The following is a 20,042-nucleotide window of genomic DNA, read 5'->3' on the forward strand; positions in this document are numbered from 1 at the left end:
GGGGGGGGGGTTAGGAAAAATACCAGCAAGAGCTCAGCTTATTTTATTGGTGTTAAATGCCTTTCAGATGTACTTAAAGGCCCCTGAAGGCTGAGGAGTCCCATCATATTGCAGCTAGGCTGCAGGTTCTCATTTGCTTTTAAGCCAGGCTTCAAAAGGGGAAAGGATTTGGGGTTGGGGTTTTTTTTCTTTTTTCTTTTTTTCTTTTTTTTTTCTTTTCCTTGTTTGAAGGCAGCACTTCAAAAGCAGCATCTGCAGCTTGGCTGCAGGTTCTGGGTGCCAAAGGAGCTGGCCACCTCCTGATGGGCGCAGGAGGAGCCCTGCTGCCGGCTGCAGGAGGAGCAGAGCCAGGCTCACCCCTTGCAGCCGGCAGGAGCCAGGCGTGCTGTGCCCAAGAGCCAGCGGCACAGCCCAACCGCACGTCATGCTGCTGCCGTAGCAGCTTGGTACTGCCACTGATAAAATGATTTTCCAGATGCCTGTGGCTTTCTAAAGCTCAACCTTTCTCCAACACTCAGGAAGCTTTTGAGGGGGAGGGAGGATCATTGCTCAGTCAAAAAGACCCTGTAACTCCTGGGCGTGATGTACAGAGCTTGTCCCAGCACTAGGTCTCTTTGGTTGCTGTTCCCCAGGGCTTTCCTCTGTGCATCCCATGCTTCGTTCTTTGGTCTTTTCAGCCACCTTTTCAGGAAATAATTGGCTTAGATAAATAGATGCTTTTTTGGAGTGAGGAGGGTGTAGCAGCTTTTAGCTAAGAGAGAGCTTGTGAAATCTCAGTAACATCTAAGACTCGTATCATCACTTCTGTGGTCCTCTCTCTGCTCATATTACTCAGGGTGTTTTGGAGGCTCTTGAATATTTTCCAAGCAGTAGGCGTTAGGGTAACAGCAGAAAACACGTCTCTGCTTTGCACCTCTCTGTTCTTCTGTGTCACCTGCCAAATGAGGTCCCAGTTCAGAAAGATAAAAAACCTCCCTCTATTATAGATTCAGAGAGGTCCGGGGTCAGGCCAGGAGGGATTACACCCCTTTTGCAGCAAACCTTATGCTGAAAAGAGGTCTACAAATCAGTGGGTGTTGTTTGGAAAATCAGCATATAACATGGGTACATGCTTTAGTGGGAGAAAGAACAGATAATGGTGGGTCTGAGAGAGAAGTGTCCCTTGGCTCTATAAAATGTGCTTTTGTTATCTGTAAGCATGTGTATCTGTGCAAAGATGGGTAACTTGTGCTGAACATGCAAATCACAATTTTGATTTGTTCTTTAAAGGCATAGAGGAAGGATGAGAAGGGTTTTTTTCTATGTTTTAGAAAAATCTAGCTCATTTTGACCAGAGCGCTACCCTGCTGCTGTGTGGCCTACAGAGATTAAGCCCAGGCCAGCCCAAGAAGGGGTCTGGAGCACAAGTCTTACGAGGAGCGGCTGAGGGAACTGGGGTTGTTTAGTCTGGAGAAGAGGAGGCTGAGGGGAGACCTTATCACCCTCTACAACTGCCTGAAAGAAGGCTGTAGTGAGGTGGGGGTCGGTCTCTTCTCCCTGGTAAGGGGCGATAGGATGAGGGGAAATGGTCTGAAGTTGCGCCAGGGAAGGTGAGGTTAGACATTAGGAAAAATTTCTTCACCGAAAGGGTTGTCAGGCACTGGAATGGGCTGCCCAGGGAAGTGGTCGAGGCCCCATCCCTGGAGGTATTTAAAAGACGGGTAGACGAGGTGCTTAGTGACATGGTTTAGTGGTGGGATGGCAGGGTTAGGTTAATGGTTGGACTTGATGATCTTAAAGGTCTTTTCCAACCGAAACAATTCTATGATTCTATGAACTCTCAGCACTCGGGGGTCTTCAGTCCCTCAAGTGTCTGCACAGGGCTGTCTCGCCTGTTTGAGCTGCGTGTTTTCCCCTCCTACAAGTAGTTTTGTCTCCCTGTGTCTTTGCCTCAGGAAGTTTATAACTGTTCTGAAGTTATGTTTTAGGTAATATGAAGGATAACTTAGCTCTCATGAAATGTGTCTCAATGCAGGGAGATGGAATAGGTGACTGCTTGTTATCCCTGAGCCTCCTGTGTTTCTGTGGTTCTCTGTTTGGAAAGCATATTAATAAAACACATGGCAGGAGCCTTTTTTTGTTAGAAGCCTTTCACATTGAATGTTTTCTAAATTGGCTGGGGGGTGGCAAGGAACCCAACTAGCAACTAATCCTCGAGCCCATCCTCCCAGCAAATTGCTGGCGAAAGTCATTAATTTTAGTGTAATTGATTTAAACGTTGCTCAGGAGGAGGAAAAATTAGGGAAGCCAATGCCACTCCAAATGCTGAGAACTATGTGTTCTCAATTTTCTGTCAGTTATCTCCACACATGCCCATTCTCTGCAAACACCGGTGCCGAATAGGCGCACGGTGAGCCCCAGCTCAGCAGTAGCATTGAATGACTGTGCTGTGAGCTGTGCAAACCTGTGAGCAAGCTCCAGCTCCATCCGAGACACGATACAAGACAGTCTGCAAAGATCTTTTGCTCTGGCAAAGTGCTTGCCTCCAGCAATTCACATCTGGTTGGGTGGCTCCATCAACAAAGCATGGGCACATCAGACTTTGGAAAGTAGCCATGGAAAAGCACAGAGCTCGGCTCTTGCTAGAAGCTATGGTCGCGGGATAATACCTGATGACAACCTCCTTGAAATGTCAGTGCTTATGGTGGAACGGGGCTTTTTATGAGGCAGCCACCTGTTCCCATTGCATTACCTCATTGCTACTCAAATCAACTACTGTATCCCCAGCTGTAAAGTAGTTTTAATTAAAATGACTTATTGCTCAGTACCGATTTGTCCCCTATTTTGGGTATATGTTAGAAGTGAGTATTTTTTCCTTATCACATCATCACTGGGCTTACACTTTAAGGGACTGATGTCACTGGCATCAGAAAAGAGTATATGGATTTTAACTGATTTAACTAATTTTAATTTCCTGCCAATGTAGGAACAATGGCTAAGCTAGGCTTAGCTTTGTTTTGCGTATTTATTTATACCTCTGACAATTGAATGAGGAGTGCCTTGGCTTCAAGCCATAACTCTCAGTAATTATTTTTTTTTCAGATCCTTGGGAAATGGCTTTTCCAAGGTATTGTGCATGTTCTTTTGACATCTTAATGCAGTTTCTAGGTCACTGAGCTAAGAAAAGAGTATAGGTGCCACTAAAGTTAAAGGAGAATCATGTCTCCTTAAAGGAGAAGCAGCCACAGGCTGTGCCAGGTTGATGGTACTTAGAGAAATCAATTATTGTCATGTACTGTCTTCATGCTGTGCCAGATCATTTAAAGATGAGGAAATTATGTTAGCCTTCACTCCATCTGCAGGACTTTGCATGCTGCTGCTTTCAGGCCACCTTTGATGAATAGAGGACGTTGCTTATTGATCTATCAGGTATTGCAAATCTGTGCTGGGAAGCCAGAAGTTGGGCAGAGGGGTAGATCATAACGTTTCAGGTTCTTTTAAAGACTGAAGGGTGAAAAGTAGGAGCACGAGGAAGTGACCACGTCTCAATGTGCAGGTCTAGGTCAGTCTAGACTTTGCCAGCCTGGAGAAACCGCTCCATTCTCACTGTAGGGGTGTTTATCTGGAACGTGCTGCCATGGAGGGCATGTGGTCCCACGGTTCCAGCCTGGGGAGCTCTTCTCCCCAGTGCCACTGCTGGAGCTGGCTGTGCCCAAGAGGTGAGCAGGCAGGAGAGCTGTGTCGCTCTCTTGGTTGTGTTGCTGTATCCGTACAGGGGAGGGCATCTCAGCCCCTCCTAACTGGGGCTGGGATTCCCCTATGTGAATACAGCGTACCCGAAAAAAACCTGGAAGTTTACTTCAGCAAACTAATCTGCAAGGACTAAGAAATGTTTAAAGAGCTCAGTTTCTTAATATGGTGCAAGATCAGGGCCAGGAGGGGCTCTGGGAGCCCCAAGCCCTCACTGTCCTCTGCCCTGTGTGGAGCAGAAGTCCATGGGCTGGGTGGAACAACGAGGAACTGAGCTCTGGCCAAGCAAAACATGCAGAAAATACTCTCCAAAATTCCTCTTCCTGCCCTCTCATCCCTCTGTTCTCGATTCACCTCCACAGCCTGCCTGTGAAAAAGGAGTGCTGCTGCCAACGGGAGAGGTTTGAGTCATTCTTTGGGGAAAGGGAGTAGAGCCTGGCCTCTTCCACCTGCAAACATTAATACTTATCCTTTCTGCCAAGAGATTAAGTTGAACACTTGGCATCTGTCAGATTCAGTGGAGCAACAGCCAGTGGTGGATGTGTCACCTGCTCATCTTCAGAGGAGAAGCTCTGGGGCAGAGGAGCAGGGGTAAGGGGTGCTGCCTTGCCTGGATACTGCAGGATCCCTGCACCTGGGGCAGTGTGGCATTCCACTGTACTCTGGGAGACAAAGCCACCTTGTGAGAGTGACAGGCTGGCAGCATACGTACAGCTCCTCCCTGACAGCCAGAAATTATCCTTGCTGAGGTGCAAAAGCAGCTTTTTTCCCCCCAGAGCCTCAGGAGCTGAGCCTGAGCCTCAGGCACCTTTGTCATGTGGTGCTCAGCCTGCACCCACTGCCCCAAAGCAGGTGGCAACAGCCCACAAGAGCTGCATGAGCAGGAGGCGGCTGCTCTGTGGGTACCGGCGTGGAAGCAGGCGGTGTAGCTGGGGACAGGCAGTTTTGGCTGGCTGACAGCCGTGGATAGGTCGGAGGGAGGTGGGTTGCAGGACAGCAGGCAGCTGTCTGCATCACGGGGAGCCTTGGGAGCTGCCCACATTCACCATTCATGCTGGAGGCCAGATGGAGTAGGTGGGCACCAAGGAGCAGGCCCCCTCTGCCACTCCCTTTCTACAGCTCTGCATGGTGGCAGGACACGGGTGGCCCTGCACGATTACTCTCCAGTGGGCGAGGGAGTGCTGTGCTGAGGGTATGAAGGTCCTTTCTGTTTTGTTAGACTTTCTGTTTTGCTAGAAAATGACATGCACAAAAATAAATGCAGGGACCAGGATAAATTCTGCAAGCAGAAATACTTGTGAAATGCCCACTGGGCCTGTTGCAAGCTTCATTTAAATACAGGCTCACTGTGGTCACCTGGGTAGCTCCAATATAGTTGCTGGGTTTACACCATACTTTAAAGGTAAGCATGTTGGAGATGCTTTTCTGAGCCAAGGTCTGTCACTTGCCTCTCTCCGTGTCCCTCCGTGGGCTCTGGCAGGGTACCAAATAGCTTTGTTTTCTAGCTGCTGGTGGCTGTCCTCTCTGCCACTGGATGGCTGGCCCACACCACCCCAGGGGTGTTTCCTGCACAGGTGATGCTGCACTCCCGCTTTCCAGACAAAGCAGTTTAGCTCCCTCCACTCCAAGAGGCTGCGCAGTGCAACCTTGAATGTATGTGGGCACAGGCAAACCATCCAGCTGCTCCCTGGTTCTCATCAGTACTGTGGAAAGTCCCACAATTCAGGGCCCAGCTATGTGACTCGTTTGTGCTGCAGTTCCTGGGATGTTGCAGCCAGATTTGTGCTGTGCGAGGTTACCATGCTCCATGGCCGCAAGCTGGATAAGCTGGGACGAGCGGTGATGGGGCATGCCGGTAAAATGCAGAGACAAAGTAGTGTTCAGGACCTGACTGCCTGTACAGGTTACAAGGTGTGGTTGGAGCTTCACTGTATAATTCGTGTTTGTGAATGCTCTGTCTGGGGAAGGAGATGTCGTAGCTCCTTTCCTAGCTGCATCTCCTGGTTTCTGTGTAAATGCTCTGGTTTCGGAAGGTCTTCAGCTACAGCCTGTGTTAGTGTTCAGCGTGCTCTTTCCTGTTGTCTTTTCAGTCACTGTTCAGTCATGGTTATTTAAACCCTGAGATGAGAGGTAAACTATTCTTTTCTTTGCCTGTCCCTCTGCTTTGTTGCATCCCCTCTCAATTGCTGAGGCGGGAGACAGCGGTGCCTTCACCGGCTTGTCCCAGGGATGAAGCATGTGGCACCCGTGCAGTGTGGTGGGACAAAGCCTCCATCTCCTGGCGGCAGAGCCGCACGGCAGCTGGGTGCTAGTTTCTGTCTGCAGGAGTTATCCCAGAGAGGAGGCAGAAAGCTTGCTGAGGAAGCACCGCGAAGCCTTGGCATGTGTGGTGTTTCCTGCAAGGCTCAGCCTCTCCAGCTGTGGTGGAGCACAGCGTTTATCCACAAGCATCTCGAGGCTTATTCTGGCTGCTGAGTCAGGGAAGCGGTCTCCATTTGGGTTCTCCCTCTGAGACCTAGACATTTTTGTCCTGGTCCTGAAGAAGGTTCTCACGAGGTTATTTTATGCATGCCTGCCTGGTGAAACCCCAGCACCATCCAACATCTGTTTTCTAAGGCTGACTTGAAGTGAGGTGCTACCATACAGGCAGTTTCAGGAGGGGAAGCTTAGGGATTTTCTCTCTCAGTCTCTGATAGTGGGCTCAGCATGGTCACTCTCCTAAGGGTACTTCAGAACTGAACCTTTCTGGAGTCCCCCAGAAGAAACTTAAAAGGCCATATTCAAAGTATTTTTCACAAGTAATAAGGAGGTCAGGGCAGTTCTGAGCATTGCAACTGCAGCTCAAGGCTCAGGGATTTTTCAATGTTGAGGTTTGCCCCTTCCATCACTTTTCCCCCTTTGGGCTCCTTGTGAGTGCCAAGTACCTGGTACCAAGGGAGGCTTGCATGCAGACATTTATGTTTATTTTTGTAAATGGTTTTAAAACAATGACGAGGGAATTGCAAATGGATCTGACTAAAGATAGAAAAAGACCATAAAGGAGAAAATACTTCAGCAGTAAGACAGGGGAGTACTGAGCTCTGCCAGCGTCTCTGCAGGGTCTGCCAGGTTGTTATGCATCCCTCAGCTTACAGTGACAGCCCCTTGCCCATGGCCTATGGACGATGGGCTGAGGGGACTTAGACATTCTGCAGGGGCTGCTGCCCTGCTCTCTGGGCGCTGCACGTGTGCTGGCTCTGTGCTTATGGGATCAGGGTGGTTTAATTAAAGGTGGCAAAGCTGCCTCCAGGGTCACCTCTGCAAAGCATCAACTGCATGTGCAGTGCCTGTGAGCTGCTGGCATGGTGTGTACTGGCCCGCTTCACCGGCTGCCTGCACCTCCTGAAGTGTTTTCAGAGAGAAATCACTTCCCAGCATCGAGTGCTCTCAATTGCCCATATTTGTGGAATTGTTCAAGTCTTCCCCCAACACCATCCTCCTTTCCAAAGATGACAGCTGAGAACTTTCCATGTCCTGGCCCCTGCTGTGCATCCCCCTATGAAGCCAGAGATGCACTTTGTGGTGGGACACCTGCATCTGCCAGGTAGTTAACAAACCCTTCCTGCAGAAAGGGCACAGCAGTGGCACTGATGGCAGAGGCTCCAGGGGCACACGTGCACCATGTGCCTGGGTCATGATTACAGCCAGTGGACAGTCTGGGCTATCCTTGTGGCCACCAGATGTGGCTGTGAGGGAAATGGTGCTGGCATAGTTTTTTCTAGAACCCTGGGTTCAAACACAGCCTGAGGAAATAGGAGCTGCCTTGGAGGTCCCATTCCTCTGACAGGGTGACGCCTGAGGAACGGTGGGCAGAAGGAGAGGCAGTGAGATGGGAAGCACCTTTCCCAAGGCCACACACCTGGGGAGCCTTTCAGATCACACCAAGCTCCTTCACCCCAGGGAAGGGGGGAGTTCACCCACATGCCCCCTGACCAGCCTGCATGTCTGACTCTGATCTGTCTCCCCCCAGGTATCTCTCAGCCATGAGTGCACTCGTGCTATCATGAAGCTGATGTACTGCCCGCACTGCCGGGGCATGTCCAGTGTGAAGCCGTGCAACAACTACTGCCTGAACGTCGTGAAGGGCTGCCTGGCCAACCAAGCGGATCTGAACACCGAGTGGAAGTACCTGATGGGTAAGATGACCTTACTCTGCTGCAGCACAGCTGCCTCTCACGGCACCTTTTGAACTCTCTGAGGTAGTGTTTGGAAAGTACAGAAAGGACTGTTGGAGGCTCTTTTACATCACAGCTTCTCTGCCTGTGATCTAACGCCTAGAAGCTATTGCAGGATATTTTGCTGGGCTGTAATACCATTAGCAAGGACACTGCTGGGCTGGCTAACAAGGGCTTAAAGAGTTTTCACCCTGCCTGTGCTCATTTGGGATTGCCCACACTTTGCATTCAAGTAATTCTTCCTTCTGTCCCAAGTGTTGAAGCTTAGGGACAGATCCTGCCACCTGTACACTGTCAGAGATGCCTCCTCATCCATACCAGAGCACTTGTAAGAGCACAGAAGCACTTGCTGCCCTCCTTGTGAGGCAGTCTAGAAGCTAGCCATAAATTGTTTCCATGGGTGGAGAGCAAAGGGATCAGAATTGCATACTTCTAAATGGCAAGAGGTGTCTTAAATACATGGGGAGGGAGAAGTCACAGGCATCGCCAGGAACAGGAAAATTAGACTTGTATTTTAAATAAGAAAAGAGCTCTTTTCATTTTTGTTTTGTCACTCGGCTAAGATGATGGGCCTCTTAAAGTGGGTTGTATGTGTATAGAGATGTTCGTTTTATTGAGATTAAAGCCAGAATCACTGTGATGGTGTGGTCTGATCTCCTGTGCAACACAGGCTGGAGAACTTCAACCAGGTGTTTCTGTAGGAAATTCTGCATTGCTTGATCAGACCGGGGCATCTCTTTTAAGACAAGCCTGTGGCTCCTGGTTTAAATGTGAACTGCTGCTGAGTGTGGCTTGTGGAGCTGATGGGCATGGTTTAAGGCTGGTGAGGGTCTGTGTTTAGAAAATGGTGTGTCTGTGTTACAGTGCATGTCCTCTCCCCAGCTGCAGTCCATCAGAGGAGGTTGTTTGCAATGGTGAAGCTCTCACTCCTCCTTGTGCCTGCAGAGCATCACCCAGCAAGTTCCTCTTTCTCTCCCATTTAGATCTGGAGTGATCTGAGACCTGAGGGAGCCTTGATGCTTCTCTGGGCTCATAGAAGGCAGGTACCAGGGGCAGATGAGCTTTGGGCTTGGCCTTTTCCCTTGTCTTGGCTTCCACTACCTGGCCAGCAAGACTGCCAGCTCACTGGCCAGCTGCAGCCCGACAGGCTGGCTCAGAGTTGATACATGGTGCTGTTAACAATAAAAATCCCGCTGGAGCTCAAGTAGTGTCATCTGTCTCTCAAGGGACACTGCAAAATAAATATTGAACTGCTGCACACAGAGGCCTGTGCCCTTGCTCAGTGAGGTGTGTTGGCCAGCTGCCCGCCTTGCACTGGGGGCTAACGAACCAAGTAGCAACTTACTGCAGCTAATTGGAAGTGCTCCCCATGAGAGCGGCTTGGGAGGCTGCTGTAAAAGAGAGGAACAAATAGTCCCTTCCCCAAGGGTTTGCACCAGGATTTTGATGGCACTTTGGCCTTTCTGACCAGAGCAAGCCAAGTGTTACCTGTCACTGCTCTCCTGGCAGGATGACTGCCTGTGTCCTGAAAGGTCAATGTACAGCTCTCCTCAATTGACAGGGAGGCAATTCCAAGTGCATTTTGCACTTGTTCTGGCTTTCTCTTCCCCAAGAGACACTGCTCTTGTCAAGGGGTGATGGCTAGGAGCAAATTGGAGCTTTTTTCAAATTGGAGTTAGACATTTTAGTGTCAGAGGTCACAATTTGATCAAGGACTGGAGCAAGACGCAGAGTCAAAGGTAGCAGTTCACTGTCATTGTCCATTCTTCACCCTTCTCCAGGCGCTTTTGTGTAGCTGGAGAGGATTTTGTTACACTAAACACAGACTTGCTCTTTCAATTTGACAGATTAGGGCAGGTCAAATTAAGGGAGATTTTTATAGTAAGCAGTTCAAACATAATTTATCACTAATCTTTGATTTAAATGTCTGTATCTCCACATTAGTGCTTTTGCAAGCTAAAATTGTCTCAAAAATACAGTCTCAAAGATGACACCACAATCCCTGAGTAGCAGCAGCAAAGTTAAAACTGCAAGCTCTTTAATGTTGCAGGAGATGTTACTTCCCAGAATACAAAAAGCCATTACCTCCTTGTATGGCATGTTTCGCTTTAGAAATCAGCACTGCCATAGGACTGTGCTGCAGGAAAAGAGAGCACATTAATTTGGAAACTGTGGCCCTTGTTTCCATTCTTGCTCAAACTAACCAGCAAAACCTTTTTTTTTTTTTTTTTTTGCTTTGGACTGTGAGCCCTGTAGGCATGATCTGGTATCTTCTGAGGGTTTGTGCTGTCCCTCATCTAGTCCTTGCCCAGCTTGGTCATTCTCAGAGAGCTGTCAGGGTCTGAACATCAATCATGTGACAGCAGAGAGAACATACTTACTAGGATCGAGCATGCTGTTAAATTGACAGTAGTAGGCTCAGGGTCAGGCCTTTGTTATTAGCACACTACTTCCACTGTGGACCTAGCATTTCTGCACAAACCTCACCTAGACCTTGTGGAAGTAATTTGGCGTCTTTCTGCCGAGTCTTGCTAGCTTGCCCAGGCAAGGGACTGAACACTTTCCTAGCAGGTTTGAAACTGTGGTGGTCACTGGTTGTGACCCAGCTGGCTGGACTCCTGCTTGAAGGAAATGTGCTGCGCGGCTCAAAGATAAGCATCAGTCCTTTAAAGTGATATCACAGGTGACACGTACACACTGTGGGGTGGTGTAGGTTGAAGGACATGTTTTACTGATATTCTGTTGAACTGCTGGGTTTAATTCACCTGGTGGTTTTGTTGCTCATGAATAATGTCGGCAATACAAACTCATGCTGAATAAGCTTTTCTGTAACATCACACCATCTGCTGTGACAGTCTCCTGCCAGGCTGATGGGTGAGGTATTGGGACTTAGGACAGAAGAATTAATCACTCCTAATGAATAACTCCATTTACGAATGGTACAGATCTCCAACCTAGACCCTCAGATTTGACCCTCTTTGTGTAGAGAAGAGCCAACATAAAGCCATTGCACTTGTTTTCTTCCATGTGATGAAGCCACAGGAACATGAAGCACTTTCTGTTCCAGATGAGCGGAGGCCACCTCAGCGCTCTGACAGATCTCTTGTGCTGCCAGGAAGTTTCTGGTGTGCCCTGGAGGACGCAGACCACACCGGAGCCATCTGAGGTCACACGTAGCTGAATGCCAAGTCCCTAAATGCTGATGAAGCTTATGCATGGCCTGGCCTCCCGCCTACTAAAGCGCCAGTGGTAGGAAACTGAGGCAGCAGCAGCACAGCGGCGACTTTCAAAATTACAATTTTTGACTGGCAAAGTCAGACCTGGTTGAGATCCCATTTTAGATGTCCAAATACAGTTTTGGCCCCACCTTGAGATCCTGTTCAAATCTCGGTGGACACCGAGGCTGTCAGCCTTCCTCTGCAGTGTCATTCCCCAGTGCCTCAAGCCCTGCAAGCATATAGGCTGCCCTTGCTTCAGACCCAACTGGAGTGCTGAGAAACATCTCCAGGGGTATGCAGAGGATGGTAATTTTTTTGTAAGCCAAGCAAAAAAGCAGCCATCGAAGCAGGAGCTTCCAGGCCAGGCAGGAGCGTTGGGACAGCAGAGTTTTCCAAGATAAGAGGAGCTGAGAGAACGACACCTCTCAGTCACTCCCTGTCCTGTTTGCCAGTTTAGTTGTGGGTATTTTGATCTGCTCCTCTGCCTTTAGAGCCAGACTGGTCATGTGTTGTCCTTCCAGAGGTGCTGGTGAGAAGAATTACTCCTTTTCTCACTCCTTCAGTGCGACAGAAGCTATTGACCATGTCCCGTACCTTTGGCACTTTGCTGACCCCAATCCTCCCACTTTCGGCTGGCTGCAGTGCTTTGATGAAGATACACAGTGAGTTAGGAGGGTTAGGTCCAAGCGTTGCTATGCATTACTTACTATTTCAGCACTGATTTTCCATTTTTCTTCTCTGTAGCACCCCAGAAAATGTTGGTCACTTTGTGTTTCCTTTTGCAGGAGGTGTCCTCTGTTCCTCTGCCACTGAGTGTGGCTTTACCTATGTGCTGGGAAGGGACAGGTGTCCCATGCCAGAGGCAAATGAGCATACACTTGGGAAGTGGTGGAAATGGAGAGATGTCTCCCAACAAGCCTGCCAAGGGGCCAACAACTTATCCCACCCAGCATGATCATGATCTTTAACTTGTTTTGTACAGAGTCTGATGAGAGATGTCTCCATCTTGTTTTACTAGATTCCCTGGTCATAGTGGCCGATCGGATCGATGGACCGTACAACGTAGACACTGTAATAGGGACTATTCACATGAGGATTGCTGAAGCTATTTCTAACTTGCAAGAAAACAAAGATTCTATCACGGCCAAGGTAAGAGCATGTGCCTGGCTGAGAATACACCGTAGGTAATTGCCAGGACCAAATATTTTTTGTGCTTACTATTCAGCTGAACTAAAGGAGATGAAGGATGAAAGAGATCAAATGCCTGCTCTTTTAATGATAGGAAACCACCCATCTTCCACAGGCAAAAACCTTCTCAAGTGTTTCCAAATATTCCTCCCTGCCACATCCAGCCAGCTTCCTTTAGGTACAGACACACAAGTGGGACTGCATATGCAGTGACTGTGGGAGGCGTGATGCCATTTGCTGTCAGGTGCCTCTGTGTCTGAAGAGTCCTGAAGTATTTTGGCTGAGCTGAGGCATTCACAGAAAGTGCACAGTCCCTAGTGACAGAAGGCAGCTGCTTTAACCTGCCTTGGGGTGATGTTCTGCAGTGGAAACACTAGGCTATCAGGTTGTATCTGTGGGACCAAGTTCCAATCTGGCAGTCCATCTGGAGAGTATAAAACAGGCTCTCCTGATGCTCACGTGTCTTCCAAGAAGTATACCATGAAGCTCTCTTCTATTGGTCTTCTATTTTTAGTATATTTATGCGCTTAACCACAATCACCTCTATAGCTGCAGGTAAGAGAAGCTTTGGGAACAAAAACAGCCCTCCAGAGCTTCTGCTTTTTACGCAGACATTCCCCAAGTCCTACAGCTATCCCACAGTTAGGGCGGAGATGCAGATGAAAGGACTGGGGCAGGTCCTAACTGGGTCTTGGAGAAGGGAGGGGCCAGAAGTATTGTCAGCCAAGCAGGAATTCACTGACACACGTCAAAGCGCTAACAGAAGCATGCATCCAAGAACTCGTTTAGGCTTCTTTTCTGACATGAAAGGCTATATTCTTTCTTCCCTTGTTAGGTGGGACTGGGGTTGTCCACATAAAAGCAAGCCCATGATGTGGGAAAAAATGGCATCATCTGCAAAGAAAGGTGTTTCTGAGGGGCATATAGCAAATCTGGTAAAATGATCAAGAGTAGTCTAATTGGTGTTCGACTGGAGCAACCAAACATGTTTGGTAAGCTTCTCGGTATGATCTGGTGACCAGGTGAATGTGGCAGTCTTTGCTGGTCGCACCAGTAGCAGAGGTCAGGAGCTACAAATTGCTGCAGCTCTAAGCTCTGGTTTTGAGCACGGCAAAGTGATCAGGTAAATGACATTATTGTCAGATGAGCCTGGGAGTGGCCCAGGCCAGTCCTGGGAGTCTTCTCTCTTAGGGCCAAGGGCAGCAGGCTCAGGCTGCTTCAGACATTACCAGCCTAGAGCCAGGGTACACAGCAAAGAGCACAGATGAACAAATTGGTTTGGTGCTGAAGTGCCATAGTCATTAGATTTATCTGGTCAGCAGGACAGTGCACCCCAGGAGGGGGCTTTCTGGGCCGAATGTCCCTCTGACACCCCGATGAGACCCACTGTCACCAAAGGGACTCTCATCTAGATTAGGACTTTGCTGACGGCTGTCAGAATCCACTGGTAAAAGTATTCAGCATCTGGCACAAGCTGCACCAGCAGTGCTCCTGTCTGAGGTCTTGATTTCTCTGCCTTAAGGGGACATCATCCAAAGTCAAATTTGTCGGTAGCTTCTGACAGCACCTTGGTAACCAGAACAAGCTTGGAGCCATCTTTTCAAATCAGATGGCTTGCTTTGTAAAGCCCGGTGTTTCCAATCAAACTGACAGTGCAAAGGCCCTCCTGACCTTTGGGATGCATTAAATCTGTCTGTCCAAGCACTCCTTCCACCAGCCACAGTGAGGCTCAGTTGCCTGAGCACTGGCTATCTGCAGCAGAGGTGTCCTTGCCTGGACCAGTCATGCAGAGACTGAGAGAAACAGGTGCTTCCTGGGCACCCTTCACCTCCTCCTAGAGGCAAAGTTTGTACCTTCAAAGTGCTTCTACTCTCCTTTGGCCACAGAGCACACCTGGGCAGGTAGTCAGGATGATGGGAAGTACCCAAAGTTAGGAGGTAAATCAGTTCAGCTTCCTCATTTGCCCCTGAAACATCCAGCCTGACAGATTGTGACACGTCTACTGTACTCACACTCCCCTGATCAGAGGGGGCATTCATTTGCTGAGTGTGGGTGCCCATTGCAAGAGTAATTGGGATGGTCCCACCTCGGTCTGTTGTCCAAGTCAATGAAGCTCACATGCTCTGCGATCTTGAAGCCCACACCACTGGTGTGATGAGTGTGAGCAACTCCCAACTTACTCTTCCCGGAATTTTATTTTTCAGTCATAATAGGAACAGATAACATTGCTACAAATAATTTAATATCAAAATTGGTGACTCGTCCAAAAACATGTGCTATATTTGTGTTAGTGCGGAACATTTTGCTTGATAGTGGTAACTAAAACCAGTTACAGTGTGCTGAAAACACAAGAGTAACGTGACCAGAAACTAAGCCAGAATTTCAGAGATCTTGCAGGTAGGAAAGAAAAACGTACTTAAGAAAAAAAAAAACCACCATAACTGTGGAGTGCTAATTATTTAAAGACATAGTATCAAAACATGGGATAAAGAGTTTAGTATCAAAACTAATCAAAACTAAAAAAAAGACATAGTATCAAAACATGGGATAAAGAGTTTGGTTTGTTTTTCAGGTTTTCCAAGGCTGTGGAAATCCCAAAATCAGCACAAAAGGCTCCAGCACCGAGGACAAGAAAAGGCGGGGGAAGGTCGCATTGGAAGCAAAATCCTCTGCGCAAGCACTGGAGATGTTGGTGAGTTTGCCTCTGAAGCTCCCTACCCACCGGTGTGCCAGGGCTGGCGTCCTGGTGTGCTGCCTCCGCTGGGAGCCCAGCCGGCACAGCACTGGGTCCTGTGGGTCAGGGCATTCCACCCTGCAGACTGCTGAATCTCCTGTGCTGGCGACTGCTGGCATGACCTAAGCAGATCTGATCTTGCCTCAGCACAGGGTCGGGGTCTAGGTTGCTGATAGCCAGTTTCTCAGGGATTTGGTGCCAAACTTATCTGAAAAGGCTCCTTGCTATCGGTGTCATTGAGCCTCAGGCAGTCCAGCCTGGATCCTGGGGCCAGAGGTCCTCCTTCATGGACATTTTTGATTCTGTGGACAATGAGCTGCGGGATCTGCCATGATCCCACATTTCAGAGGCTACTCACTCACAGACATCTGCTTGTCCCATCCTGGCAGAGCCCTGCTGGCTCCCACCAAGGCTGCTTCTCAGCATTGCCCTCATGACCCAGAAGATGATCTCCTGGTTATGGTACCAGAACAGTCCTTAGCATGTAGCCTTCAGCCTTGGGTGCTAGGATTAACAGTTGGTCTTTAGGGAAAGGTAGGTGACACGTCCCTGTCTACATAAAAACAGACACTGTGATGGTAAAACAAAAAAAAAAATGGCAGAATCCTTGTCCTTTCCACAGCCCTGAGGCACCCCAGCACTCTTGTGTGCCTGAGCATCTTCTTTGTTTACAGGTTTTAGATGCCAAAGGGAATCTGACAGCTCTCAAAACTTACTGGATCACCCTGCCCGGCAGCCTTTGCAGCAAAAAAGTAATGGCCAGCTCAGCAGCAGATGACAAGTGTTGGAACGGGATGACTAAGGGCAGGTACGGAGAGGGTTCAAGGTGCTGGGATAGCAGTATCCTGGGGTAAGAGAGGGAGGATTTCATAAAAGGCACTTATGCATCATCTCAGCCAGCCCCACTTGTACAGGCTGAGCCAAAAGGTCTGTCCCTGTCCACAGAAATGCTGCATTTCCTGAAAAACTGGTAGCTGGGAATGTCAAGCCTGTTCTCATTTTGCTGTGTGTTGGAGGGTTAAGCACTGAAATGCATTCACCATGAAATAACTGTGTAGTTTGTACTAGTGAAGCAGTTTTGCAATTCCACGTACACTCAGAAGGCAGAAGGGCTGGATTTACCTCACAAACTCCACAGCTGTTGCTGAGAATTGCATATGTGTCTTTCTATCCATACCTGCTCTGAAATGCTGTTCCCTCATGAGAGGAGGCACCCAGGTGACATCAAACAGCTTCAGAAACACCTCCCATCCATGGCTGATGGTTAAAGGATGGCTGTGAGGGGAGATGGGCAGCTGCTGGACATGCACCTTTCTCCGCTCCTCTCCATGGACCTGCTGGGCTGGTCTCTGCCAGTCCGGAGCCAGCGCCTTTGGTTCTTCCATATTTCACGTTGTCACCAACAGTGCCGCAGATCCACAGGAGCAGATGGCCAGGGCACTGCTGAAGGGAGCAGCGCAGCTCGGTTTGCTGGTTGACAGCTCCCAGTTAACTGAAGCTTCCCTGGGGACCTGTCTGGTCGTACTGGGCTGGAGGCATTCAGTTGTCCCAGGGTGTCAGTCCCCTCAAGGTTTAACCCAGGCAGGGATGAAGGTGCTCCTCAGCCTCCCCTATAGACAGAACTTTTCCATAGGGGAACATCACTGTGGCTCCACAGGTACCAGCCTGAGAGCAACCCCTCAGCTCTGCACACAGCCTTTCCTTGCAGGAAAGCCCTCCCCATTCTGGGACAGTGACGCTGCAAGGCCACCAGCCACCTCCTGCAAGCTGATGTGGCCTGAGGGCAAGCCCGAGGCTCTGATGGCATCTGACCGTGGCAGCATGGCTCGGCCATCTGTAGAGCTGGCTGCCTCACAGCAAACACCAGCATATGGAGGCTGTTCAACAAGTCAGCACCACTGACTGCAGCTTCTCTGGGGTTCGGAGAGGCTGGATCATCACTGGTGTCTGTAATGGCGAGAGGTGAGCTGGGGAAGAGACATCTAAACCTGTTGCCTTCCTTTGCAGTTACCTGCCCGAAGTGATGGGGGACGGCTTAGCTAATCAGATTAACAACCCAGAGGTGGAGGTGGACATCACCAAACCAGATATGACCATTCGCCAGCAAATCATGCAGCTAAAGATCATGACAAACCGGCTGGGCAACGCTAATATCGGGAATGATGTGGATTTCCAAGACGCAAGTGAGTTTAGCAGAACTGGAGAGGTCCGCAGCAGGTGACAGGCGCTGGCAGCCTGCATGGGCCTTCAAGCAGATCCTGCAGCTGGGCCCTGATGGCAGAGAGGGGTTGCGGTGACCTGGCTTTGGCTCAGGGCTGCAGAGGGTCTGTTCAAGTAGAGCCGACATGCTGTGGGGTGGCTGGAGGCTGTGCTGCTCTCGGTGCCTTACTGAAACCTCAGATGCTCTCTCCAGTCCCAGCCCAGCCATGCTGACAGGGCCATTGCCCCCGTCTGCTCTGGAGGTTTCCAGCTGCTGCAGCAGCGCAGTGGGTGGTTAAAGTCAGATGGAGATCAGGTATAGGCTTGCATCCCATAGTGGGGGATGCAGAGAGGAGGAGGCCAGGGCAGGGCTGGTGGCCAGAGCCCTCCTGGGGTTGCACCAAGGGGAAGGCAGGGACATTTCCCACCATAAGGAAGGCGGCCGGGGCTCACCCCATGTTTGTCTCTGCGCAGGTGACGACATGAGCGGCTCTGGGAGTGGTGACAGCTGTCCTGATGACGTCTGTGGCAAAAGACTTTCTAAGAGCCCCAGCACCAGGCAGCCAGAAACACACGCTATTCCTAAGCAGTCTGGACACGGCATCAATGGGGCCAGCAGCAGATCTTTGCCTTCTGCCTTCCTCCTCTTCCTTTCGGTGGCTTTCATTGCCGCACAGCACTTGTGGCGGTAACTTACTAGCACAGCCAGGAAAGAGACTGCGGCCGAGGGCTTCACTTTGCCAAAACCAACCAACCAACCAAGATAAGGACATTTAATTCCCCTTGGCAAAAAAAAAAAAAAAAAAAGAAAAAAAAAAAGGAGGGAGGAGAAAAAGGTTTCAGTTTGCTATTTCTGGCAGTGCTCGAGCTGTTTTCTTCTTTCTTGGTCTCTTCCCCAGTGCTGGGCCCTTCTTTCCGTACCTCATCATTTTACTTTTGTTATTGCCACAAACTGGCTCTCGGGGCTGAAACAAGCCTTTGCAGAGAGGCCTCCGGGGGGAACGCGGCCGGCCCCTCCGAGGGCAGCTCTTCTGCTGCCTCCTGCGGAATATGCAATTGCCCTGATGTCGTTCCCCAGCCGCTGGCCGGAGCGCTGCTTACCATACTGCTGCCGAAAGCACGACGGTGCCAAGAGCAACGCCGCTTCCCAACGTGGAGAGACTGAGATCCTCAGCGCTGCTCAAGTGCTGCATTCAGGGGCTCTTTTGGGTTTCTCCTCTGTACTCCCTAGGCAGGCAGAGGCGGCCCTTCGCTTCCAGCGGTGTTCGTAGGAGTGTGAGCAGGTTTGGTGGGTTGAACTGAAACAGTTTGGCAGTGGCTGTTGGACCCAAAAACGCAGAACTCCCTTCTTCTTTGGAAAGGTCACAAGTGGGTTTCTTGACTAGAGCTCGTAGCTGACGACAATTTGAAATGTAGGTCTCCTACATCTAAGTGACTGGGAATGAGTGTTAGGGTTTGGGGTATTTTTTCTTTGCATGCTAGTTGGAAAGCCATTTTTTACCCAAGTAATAATGGTCCAATTTCTACCTGCAGTGCAGTACCGTCATAGGTAACAGAGAGATGAAAATAATCACAGTGGGACTCGCCACTTGACAGACAGTTGTGCTGCCTCCTCCGGCCCCAGCTGTGGATGGCAATCCCTTTTTTGGGGGGGTAATAAGACAGACCAGGGACTGTTTGCTAACTGGAGCATTGTGACTGGTTGTGAGAGCACACACTGGGCACGTGCGGGAGTGACCCCCCCAGGCAGCTGCCTTGGGGCAGAGAGGGGCTGGTAGTGATTAGCCCTGGGCAGTCTCCCTGCCCAGGAGACTGTCTCAAGGTAGCACCTACAGGGGAGGGCGTGGGGACGGGACACGTTTTGTTTAGGATACTTTTTTTCTTTTGGTGTTTGTTCCTGTTATGTTGTAGGTTTTTAAGTGACTCCCTGCTTTCCCTGTCCCTTCCCCATTCTCCCCCACACCTTCCCTATCCACTGCAGGGACGGGGTGCAACAGCGGGTCAGACACTTGTCTGCAGCTCCATTCTGGCTCAGGGAAGGGCCAGGCTCACCTTCTGCTACCCCATCTCACTGCACACCAGCCTCTGGGTCACGCAGACAGCTGCCCTAACCCCAAAATGTTTGGTGGGGTGGGCTCCATGCTGGGTGTTGAGCCTGGGGGTGGTCAGTGAAAGATACAAATAGCCTCACGTAGTTGTAGGAGTGTCTGTGCTTGTCAGGCTGTGTGCGTCAGGGCTTGCAGAAGGCTTCTGTACCTCACAGGTACAGGAAGCGTCGGCTAGTGATGTAGGTTTAGCAGATGTTATAGATACAACACAGTCACTGTGACCAGTTGGGCTACGAGCACGCCCAGGGGGTGGGCTTCGTTCATATGGGGTTGGGTGTGAGTTTCAAATGTGTTTGTACTGGGGGTGAGAGGCAGGGCAGAGGTGCAGCTATCTCCTACTTTGCTGGTCTGCGCAGCACATGTTTGAGCATTTCTCCTCTGTCCTGCCAGAGGAGACGTGTCTTCGGGCGGAGCAAACATTATGGGGTTGGGGTTTGGGTGTTTTCTAAAAAAGGGGGGGAAAAGACATTTTTAACATTAGCAGTTTCTAGAATGTGCAATTTAAGGGAAAACGAGAACATGAGCAAGGTAATGCCAAAAGCTGGCGCCGGCGGGTGTGGAAGGAGCTTGTCATCTGCCCTCCCTGGGGCAGGGTCCCACCAGGCACTGGGAGGCAGCAGTGGCTCCTACCCACCCCCTTTTGGGGGCCCGG

The 20,042-nt window shown here is 49.9% G+C and overlaps 1 protein-coding gene across 1 annotated transcript in view; it reads left to right on the forward strand.

Moving 5' to 3' along the window:
- Positions 1 to 17,974, forward strand: part of GPC1 (glypican 1) — a 115,155-nt gene extending 97,181 nt beyond the window's left edge. The window contains exons 4-9 of the mRNA XM_035888840.1: positions 7,739 to 7,904; positions 12,180 to 12,310; positions 14,922 to 15,041; positions 15,758 to 15,891; positions 17,091 to 17,266; positions 17,757 to 17,974. Of these exons, the coding sequence (XP_035744733.1) occupies positions 7,739 to 7,904; positions 12,180 to 12,310; positions 14,922 to 15,041; positions 15,758 to 15,891; positions 17,091 to 17,266; positions 17,757 to 17,974 (945 nt within the window). The remainder of the gene's footprint in view (positions 1 to 7,738; positions 7,905 to 12,179; positions 12,311 to 14,921; positions 15,042 to 15,757; positions 15,892 to 17,090; positions 17,267 to 17,756) is intronic.
- The last annotated feature ends 2,068 nt before the right edge of the window (positions 17,975 to 20,042 follow it).

This window comes from Egretta garzetta, unplaced genomic scaffold (assembly GCF_000687185.1).
Source record: "Egretta garzetta isolate BGI_Z169 unplaced genomic scaffold, ASM68718v1 scaffold161, whole genome shotgun sequence".
Lineage (NCBI taxonomy): Eukaryota > Metazoa > Chordata > Aves > Pelecaniformes > Ardeidae > Egretta > Egretta garzetta.